We start from the raw sequence: 9,726 nt of genomic DNA, 5'->3' as shown, positions 1-9,726 counted from the left end.
TAGTGGAATGTCTAAGTTTTAGGCCGTATCGATATCCCCTTCTGGTTATGTAAAATGAGCTATTCCGTCTCCATGGTAACAAACGGGGAGTTCACCATCATGTAAAGAAGCCTGAATACAGCCGTCTAGTGTGTTACCAAACAAACTTTTTTATTTGTCTATTCACAAATAATTTAGACATTATATCTGGCGACGAGGTGGACAATCCAAACGATTGCTCAAGCGCTGAACATACCGGGAATTCCTACCTTCCAAGCGGACACTGATCAGACGTCGTTCGCCACACGATAGAACAAATGGCGTGAGAGATTTGACCTGTACGTAAATGCAACTGGTATCAACAACGACAAACAGAAACGCGCGCTGATATATCTGGCAGGTGAGTCCGTTCAAGACGTTTTCCAAAGACTCAAAGGCACTGGTGATGACTTTGAAACGGCAAATGAATATTTCTTACCGAAATCAAAATGTGCGCTACGAACGGTACATGTTCATGGATGCAAAGCAACAGGAGGGTGAAACGATGGCACAGTTCGTCACGACGCCATCGCAGATCAAGTGGTGGAAAAGTGCAGATCAACCCATCTCAAACGCAGACTGTTGAGAGAATTTGATATGACATTACATAAAAATTTTTGACATTGGCCGAGCCACAGAAACATCTGAACTCCAAAGTCAGAAAATGGAAGTAAAGTCAGAACCAGCCCCAGTCACGGTAAGCAATCTCTCAAACAGGCCAGGCGAATTTAGACACAAAAGCAAAAAGCATACACCTTTTCCAAAACCCCAAAACAAACCACACAGAAACAATGAGTGTAGAAATTGTGGGGGTGTTAGGCCACATAGAAATACAAGTTGTCCAGCTACTGGTAAAACATGTGGGGATTGTGGTAAACTCAACCATTTTGCTAGAGTGTGTCGTAGCTCACAAAGTCGAACCAAAAAGTAATTTAACCAAATACATGCAGAAGAGAGTAACACTGATTCATCATCAGGGGATGAGTATGTATTTACCGTTTGTGACAAAAGCAGCAGTGTAAACTTTCCCACTAAAGTGCCCAAAATTGCAGTCAAAATAGCAGGCACAGCGGTTCCAATCCTAGTTGATAGTGGCGAGTCAGTGAACGTGTTAGATAAATCATGTTACACAGTAATAACGAAACACAAAAAAGTCCTACTCGCCAATCCAAAATAAAAAAATATGTGTCTTTGGTTCCAAAACCCCTCTACATGTTATGGATACTTTTGAGGCATACATAGAAACGTGAGAGAAAACGTGGTCACCTGTTTTTATGTGGTGGATCAAAATCCAGGTTCCTTGTTAGGTTTTGAGACATATACACAGCTAGAACTTATCAAACAGTGGCAGACAGTTTATGCCTCAATCTCCATTCAGTGATAAACAAGCAGGGTAAACTCCTCACAGAGAACAAAAATAGTTCCCTACCACAACAACCTCTGTCATCGGTTGATAAACTCCCGACAGTGAAGAAAAATGATCACGCATCACAACAAAGTCAAGGAGCACTAGAGAGATTCCATCAGACACTGAAAAGTATGATAAGAACTTACTGCTTTGAGACAGGGAAAGATTGGGACGAGGGTGTACCTTTGTTAATGTTTGCTGTAAGAGAGTCTGTACAGGAGTCACTTAGATTTAGTCCATTTGAGCTTGTGTTTGGCCATACTGTGCGTGGTCCACTACAGTTGTTCAAGGAAAAGTTTGTGTCTGGTGATAGTGACAATGTTAACCTATTACAGTATGTGTCAAGTTTTCGTACTAAGCTCAACAGAGTATGTGAGTTAGCCAGAGAGAATCTTACAGCTTCTCAGAAGAGGATGAAAACTAAGTATGACAAAGAGACAGTAAGACGCAGATTTGAAGTTGGTCAGAAGGTACTGGCCTTACTTCCAGTTAGTGGTAAGCCACTTGAAGCTCGTTATTTTGGACCTTATGTAGTAGACAAGAGGCTAAGTGATCTTAATTATATTATTTTCACTCCTGATCGGCGCAAATCTAGACAACTTTGTCACATTAACATGTTAAAGCCATATGTAGACAGAGATAGCACTGATCTCAATGTTGTACATCCTAGTGGAGTTGCTATCTCTTGTTTTCCAGTGCCAAGTTGTAAGAGAGAGTTAAAGCGTTTTTTTTGGGCATGGCAGGTTATTATCGTAAGTTCTGTAGGAACTTTTCATTTGTTAGTGAGCCATTAACTCAGCTGTTAAAGAAAGGTGCTAAATTCTTGTGGTCCATTGAGTGTCAGAGATCTTTTGATAGATTAAAGGCCATGCTAAGCAGCGGCCCCATACTTGTAGCACCTGATTTTAGTTTACCATTTAAGCTAGCTGTTGATGCTAGTGATATATCTGCTGGGGCAGTTTTGTTACAAGAAAATGAAACAGATCACGTTGATCACCCTGTATGTTTTTTCTCTCGCAAATTTGACAAGTGCCAGAGAAATTATTCGACAATAGAAAAGGAGTGTCTGTCCTTGATTCTAGCATTACAGCATTTTGAAGTATATGTGACTTCGTCAAGTTACCCCATTGTTGTGTATACAGATCACAATCCCTTGACCTTCTTGCACAAACTAAAAGGTAAAAACCGAAGATTGTTACGGTGGAGTTTGCTTTTGCAAGAATTTTGCAAGAGATTAGACACATAAAAGGGAAAGATAATGTGATTCCTGATTGTTTGTCACGTGTCTAGTTGGTTTTCTGCAGCTTTGTTTTTAAAGACTGTGGTAAACGTTATTATTATTCATGATTATGAATATGTTAAAGAAAGTTTTATGCAAAACTTTCTTTCCCTGAAGGGTGGGGGTGTTATGTATGACTATTTAACGTTTTCATGTACTGTTAGTCTGCGGACCTTTGTGAAAGCATAACAGGCCCTGTTATATATGTACAGCGCGGACCTGGCCGAAAGCACCTTGTTTAATGCTTTGTTTATTTAACTGGCTGTTCATTGGATGTTAATTCTGTGTCTAAAAATAGTTGAATCTACCTGGAGCGTATATAAGCCGTGTTTTCTGTGCAGAGAGGAGGTATTTTTGCTGCATCCACTGGGAGCCAGGAGAGTGTGCGACGCTCTCGTATAGAGTCCATTATGTTTATATGAGCTGGTGATGCCAGTTTCATTTGGGAGGACAGATTTTTATGCCGGCACCGTTTGTGTACCACAGTAGTACTGATGTCTGGTTTATGTGAATTTCTGCGGAAGTCACGTTTATTGGTGTTCGGATCTTTATTATGATTATACAGTGTGGACTGTGTAATTTGTTTAACACGATGACCTCACCTGACCGACAAGGTCGTCAAGGACTCTAAACTGAAGTTTTCAGTTTTGGCAAAGGACGTTCGTTCTGCCACAAGGTGACATTACTCTACGTCTCTGAACGGCTCGTTTGTGAGTTTCTGTGGGAGCTGACTGTTTTAAAGTGGATTATACCTCCATGCCTGTATTTACCCTGTGTTGTGCTCTGCGGGTGTGACGTCATTCAAAGGCTTGACTGTTCCAGTTCTGTGTAACCTGTGTACTGTGTTCGCGTTCGCTAACCTAGCGAAGTACCTGTCTGGAACAATTTGTGACTTGTGTGAAGTGTGTGTTTATCCCATGGTCTTTACGTTGGATCTCCTGGAATTCGTTCCTTGGGATGCAAAGGTGAACTGGAAACTTTTAAAGACCGGTAATACTGATGTGTATGTTTTTTTTATGTTGTTGTTGTTGAACTGTCTGTAAAACTGTACGTCTCATTTTATATATAAAGCCATTGTTTACATTGTAATATTGAGTCACTGAGTCTGTTTTCTGTTGCTGTTTTCACTACCGTAACAAGCCAAAATATGCTGAGACGAATGCGCGCGTATGCAACCAAACAGGACAAGGTTATGACAAAGCTCGCGACAGTTGTTTCATCTGGAAAATGGGACAAACATAATCCAGACCTACAGCAGTTCTACAAAATAAGAAATGGAACTAAGTCTGACACCGTCTAGAGGCATTCTTATTCGCGGATCGCATATCATCATTCCACAAACGCTAACACACTTCCTTAAACTTGCCCATGAAGGACATCAAGGCATCGTGAAAACAAAGCTATTGTGGCGCGAAAAGAGTGGTACCCAGGTATCGACAAGGACACAGAGACTTTAATTGGTCAATGTATTCCCTGTCAAGCAACGGACAATCCCCAAAACCAGGGCCACTGAATATGACCGAAATGCCTGACAAGCCCTGTAGTCATGTTAGTACCGATTTTTGGGACCTTTCCCAAACAGTGACTACTTCCTGGTTGTCATCGATGATTTTTTCCCGTTACCCGGAAGATGAAGTGAAATCGACATCAGTCGCACATGTAATTCCCAAATTTGACAGAATTTTCTACACACATGGCATTGTCGACCTACTTAAAACTGACAATAGCCCGCCATTCAATGGTGATGCGGGAAATTCAAGGCTTCAAGCACAGACACGTAACTCCTTACTGGCCCAGAGATAACGGCGAGGCAGAACGCTTTATGCGAACCTTAGAAAAGTCCGTTCGATCCTCTTTCATTGGAAAGAGAAAGTGGGAGAAAGATCTCATCCAGTTTCTGCTGAATTACTCAGCAACCCCACATTCAACGACAGGTGTATCTGCGGCCGAGCTGCTCTTTTCGCGGCCAATCAAGGCCAAATTGTCAGAACCTGTAAGCTCCTCGTGCAACGAGAAACATCAATCTACAAAACAAAAGTGACAAGGACAAGCCAAGTTGAAAATGAAAGCTCGCTCGGACGCAAAATCTGGTGCCAGTGTCTCTAACTTTAAACCACGGGATACAGTCCTGCTAGCAGCCAAACGTGAAAATAAACTGTCAACCAAATTGACAAACGCCCATTCAAAGCGGTCTCCAAAAAAAGATCGATGGTAATCGTCCAGGGTTCTAACGGTGAACAGCACGAACGGGATCTGAAGAAAATTACGAGAATGAACCTACCTGAAGTCAACGATCCTTACGATGATCAGGACCTTCCGTCAGAACCGAACCAGCAGGATATTCCGAGACGCTTCCCAACTAGAAATCACATCCAGCTCGCGTATCTGTCTGCCTATGTGTGATGTGTTGGAATGTGAATTTCCTTAGTGAAATTTATTTTTTTTACATCGAGTGAAATGCGTGTGTTCAATTCATTTGAACTTTTCAAATATTTTAATTACTGAGTTTTATGCTGACAGTTTTAGTGTGAACTGTTTAGATCAAGTGCATTTGTTTTGACTGTTCGCAAAATAATATTAATTGTGTTCAAGTTACTGTAAAGGGCGCTATCAACGCATTGAATTCTTTAATGTGCGGAGAATACATTATTACGGACTACAGGTTACACTCTAACCTCATGGTTTTTTAATTTTAAAGTTCCAAAAGATTTTGTAAATATTAGTATAGTTCAAAGAGTAATTTGGGTTAATCAGTTATACAAAAAAAAACGAAGGATGTAATGTCTAAGTTTTAGGCCGTATCGGTACCCCCTACTGGTTATGTAACATGAGCTAGTCCGTCTCCATGGTAACAAGAGGGGAGTCCGCTATCATGTGAAGAAGCCCGAATACAGCCGTCAAGTGTGTCACCAAAATGTTTTTATTTGTCTATTCACAAATAATTAAGACATTATAATTAGTTCCTGGGTACTTTGTGTTGAACATCGTTTTGAGAGTTGGTGTCTGGATTTGACGATATCGAGTCACGTTGAAAACGAGCCTTCGACCGATGAATCTTTTCCACTTGCAAACGTTATTTGTTCTTACTCAAGACTGCGTGTGTTCAACGTAATTTTTTAGACAGACAAATAGATTAACAATCAAAGAAACAAAGAAATCAATAAACAATTAGTTATCTTTCTGGTTGGTGTTATACGTCACAGGGAAGAATATTTCTCTTACTCAGTGGTGGCCAAAATTATGGTAGGAGGAAACCGAGCACGGCCTGGGAGAAACATAGGCTCATTCAGAGGTTGCTGGATTTGACCTCTGAGTGATACCATTGGAGGGATGTTCCTAAGCCATTGTGTTGGGATGTCATCCTTAACACTCGGTGGCCTCTGTAATTAATTGAGATGGAGAAGATGTATGTTCCTGAAACGTTTTTGCAGTGTGTTTCTGCTCAAGCGTATACTGTCAGAATGTGGTCAGAGTGACATTTATTGTTTTTGGGAGGACCAATACTTAAGCGTTTACCTATATACTGTCAATCAAGTTGAAAACAACATCAATGCAATTTTACGAAGGAACGGCACATGACTCTTTCATATAAGTCATTCGTGTACAAGATGCACAATCCACATTAATTAATTCTGGTGTGATACGCAGCATTAAAAATAACCGTTTTTACTAATGTCAGCCATAATTCAGGAGCCTTTCACCAATGCAGTCGATATAAGCTCAAGCTGGCTGCCTTTTCGGTCGGACGTGGGAAGATCTGTCAGCAAACTATGGATGGTCGTTAATTTCCGAACCTCTCTGCCCCGTTTTCTCCTACCATAGTGCTTCCAATCGAAATATAAGAGACATATTCTTGCAGGGGGAGTAAAACATCAATCGAATAAATAAATCAAATAAATGTGACCAAAAAAATTGAACATATCGAGCATGAAAACAAGTAAATAGCTCATGTGTATTTATTAGTATAGCTGCCAAACAACGAATACAGCTTTCCGGTTTCTTGTTATGGTACAGTTTTCGATCTTCCCTCAGGGCGGAACTGCACTGTGACGGGATAAGAACTGTTGGACCCACACTGGTCCCAGTAGTCCTGGGCGCGGTTGAAGCAGTTGTCTTTGCTGAATCCTGGACCGAAACAGAACAGATAAACTTTGTACTGTAACAAGCCGACTTGTTAGCGGTGCACCATTAGCTAAACAATAGTACAGTTGTAGCATACCTCCGCCATTCCATTACACCCAGCATAACAATTTAGTGATGATGATCATGATTTATGGCATTTGCGTCATCCAGCGGTAACTTTCTCTACGTGTTGAACTATAATCTAACAGACACACACCGTGCAAAACCACTCCCCACACCATAGTAATGTGATAGGCCACCTTACAATTCTACCTTCCGGACGATTACCATTTTGTTTAGGTTGAAGCTTGATTATATTATATACCAAAATATGAATTTAAAGGCAACAATTTTTTTATAAAATAAAACAGGGCCTAATGGTTTATTTTAAAGCATGCAACAATATCATACAGAGCGATCAGTTCAAATGGATATATACATGGACTTAGGAAAAATATGAGCCTCATCTTCGACAAACGATGATGAGATTATAGTCACAATCACCAATTAGCGCGTCAACACGGACGATTTGAGAATATTACCTGTGTTTCTGTTGGTGTCACCCCAGGCATCAAAGAACATGTGGGGTACAGTGGGGTCTTTAGGGCAATGCGGCACCTTTATCCAACAGCCATAGCCTGCAAACCTTCTGGCTCCTGGACCGAAAACAAATCCAGTTTTCCATGTTTTGCTTGTTACTTTTTTGTTGTTGTATTTATCATGCTCTATGACCATTTGGGTATAATTGCTAAGTGATATGAATTGGAAATGAATGCTGATTAAAATTCGTTCACATAAATGTATTAAATGAGAAAAAGTGAGAATGAATAATGCAAACAATGTATTTCAATTTTCATTTCAGAAATTTCAGGTTAACATATTTCCTCCTTCTTAGAAGAGTTCGGATATTATCAGAACGAGACTCGCTGTCCAGCACCAACCTGTGGGTCTGAAGATGCTGACTACTGGATTGTCCAGTGATGACCCACAGTAAACCCACTGTCCAGCCGCACGACCTAAACAAGCCGCTTCATTGGTCAGTCCACCGTGAGCCTCGGCATATCCATCCCTATCCAAGCTTCCCTCATTGGTTTGGCCATGTGAGGGGCAGCCGTAACTGCCCATGAAACAACCCTGGCCCGCCACCGTCCACGCGCCTGCGCACAGAGAACGATTTATTTATGATATGCAGGTTTAATCATTGTTTGAAAATAATAGCCCAGCAGAGCAAAGTGTCATTATATATGATCAACGACACTTGCGAATATGCCACATAAATATGATGTGACGAATTTCATTGCATAGTCTGGTATTGAGGCCACTTGGATAACGATATATTCCAGAGGGTAAAAACGTTTCTTCGCTTTCACCGACAATGTAACTTATTCATGAATAAAACTGTGAACACACTGTGTAATCTTTTTTTAATTTATAAGCAAGAATCTGTCATTGTTTACCGACGCCCCAGGCCTGACTTATGTTTGTATATATTTCAACTACCACATCCCATATATTATAGTCAAACTATGTTTTGTTTCTTTAAAAAGATCTGACAATAAATACATAAATATTTACTTACAACAGCACAAGCAGTGAATTAAAACTTATTTGTAGATCTTATGTCACAGTACTGCACTTGTCTGCATTGTGTTGCCCAATCGGTTCATGTAAAACAGCACTGGGTGCAGAAAGTACCTTCAACGGGTAAACTATCCCGCCTAAAGAACTTCATGCCTATTGTCCATTCTTGTCTTTGTTGTAACGCTTTGGGTAGACTTGATACTTATGCACACACAACAAAACAATGGCCATTTCCGCTTGTACAAAAATATCTATTACGCGGAAAGAGGTACTGAAAGAATTGCCAGTCATTTTAAAATACTGCTAAAGCATCTTTGTACGTGAGCATACACTGAGCATTGAAGTTATCCTACATACCTTTATGTCTCAGTATGGTGCTTTCGTACAAGGAACTAGTTACGTTTCAATAGCACTGTACCTGTGGGTCCGAACACCGCTTTGACGGTATGAGAATACGATTGACCACAAGCTCTCCACTGTACAGCAGCACGGGCTAAACAGGCGTCCTCGTCAGTCAGTGCGCCATGATGCTTCTCCCCCTCGGTGTCCCGGCGTTTTCCAGCGAGCTCTGGCTCCTGTGGACATCCGTCGATGATCAGCCAGCAACCTGCCAAGAATGAATAAAATCTAGCTGACTTCAGTACTTAAGAAAACGCGTATTGATGGCATTTGTGTTACAGCTGAATCAGCGAGAGCTGGTTTCGAACTCACGACCAAGAATTGTTTGTCATATACATGTGAAGTCTCTGTAGTTAATCTGTCAAACACTGTTTTAAAAGAAAATCTGTGTGCCTACTGATTTGTGTAAGTTTATATGCAGCGACTTATGGTTTGAGCGAATAGGGCAGCGTCGATTTATTTATTTGTTTGATTGGTGTTTTACGCCGTACTCAAGAATATGTCACTTATACGACGACGGCCAGCACTATGGTGGGTGAAAACCGGGCAGAACCTGGGGGACATTCACGACCATCCGCAGGTTGCTGGAAGACCTTCCCACATACGGCCATAGAGGAAACCAGCATAAGCTGGACTTGAACTCACAGCGACCGAATTAGTAGGAGGCTCCTGGGTCATTAGGCTGCGCTAGCGCGCTAACCAGCTGAGCCACGGAGGCCCCCCGGGTAGCTTCGGGTTCGAACTATTTTTGTCGATACAGGCAAAAACAGTCCAGCTGTATAAGGTGAATTGTGAAAAATGTTAGGCAACTTTTCATATGCCACCTCTTTCTATTAGAAACTTCTAATTTCACGAATGTTTAGGCCATCAGTTACTCTAAGTAACTTTTTGCTCGACTTTGTTGCAGATGTGCTACGAA

At 41.1% G+C, this 9,726-nt stretch overlaps 1 protein-coding gene across 1 annotated transcript in view; it reads right to left on the bottom strand.

The window, feature by feature from the left end:
- Positions 1-6,655: 6,655 nt before the first annotated feature.
- LOC135477060 (uncharacterized) overlaps positions 6,656-9,726 on the bottom strand; it is a 5,077-nt gene continuing 2,006 nt past the window's right edge. The window contains exons 3-6 of the mRNA XM_064757212.1: positions 8,827-9,015; positions 7,769-7,984; positions 7,370-7,483; positions 6,656-6,830 (exon numbers count right to left, since the gene is read on the bottom strand). Of these exons, the coding sequence (XP_064613282.1) occupies positions 6,709-6,830; positions 7,370-7,483; positions 7,769-7,984; positions 8,827-9,015 (641 nt within the window). The 3' untranslated portion in view covers positions 6,656-6,708. The remainder of the gene's footprint in view (positions 6,831-7,369; positions 7,484-7,768; positions 7,985-8,826; positions 9,016-9,726) is intronic.

The sequence above is a fragment of the Liolophura sinensis genome, chromosome 10 (genome assembly GCF_032854445.1).
Source record: "Liolophura sinensis isolate JHLJ2023 chromosome 10, CUHK_Ljap_v2, whole genome shotgun sequence".
In the NCBI taxonomy this organism is placed as follows: Eukaryota; Metazoa; Mollusca; class Polyplacophora; order Chitonida; family Chitonidae; genus Liolophura; species Liolophura sinensis.
Note: the sequence above shows the minus strand (reverse complement) of the source record. Positions and strands in the feature narration are given on the sequence as shown.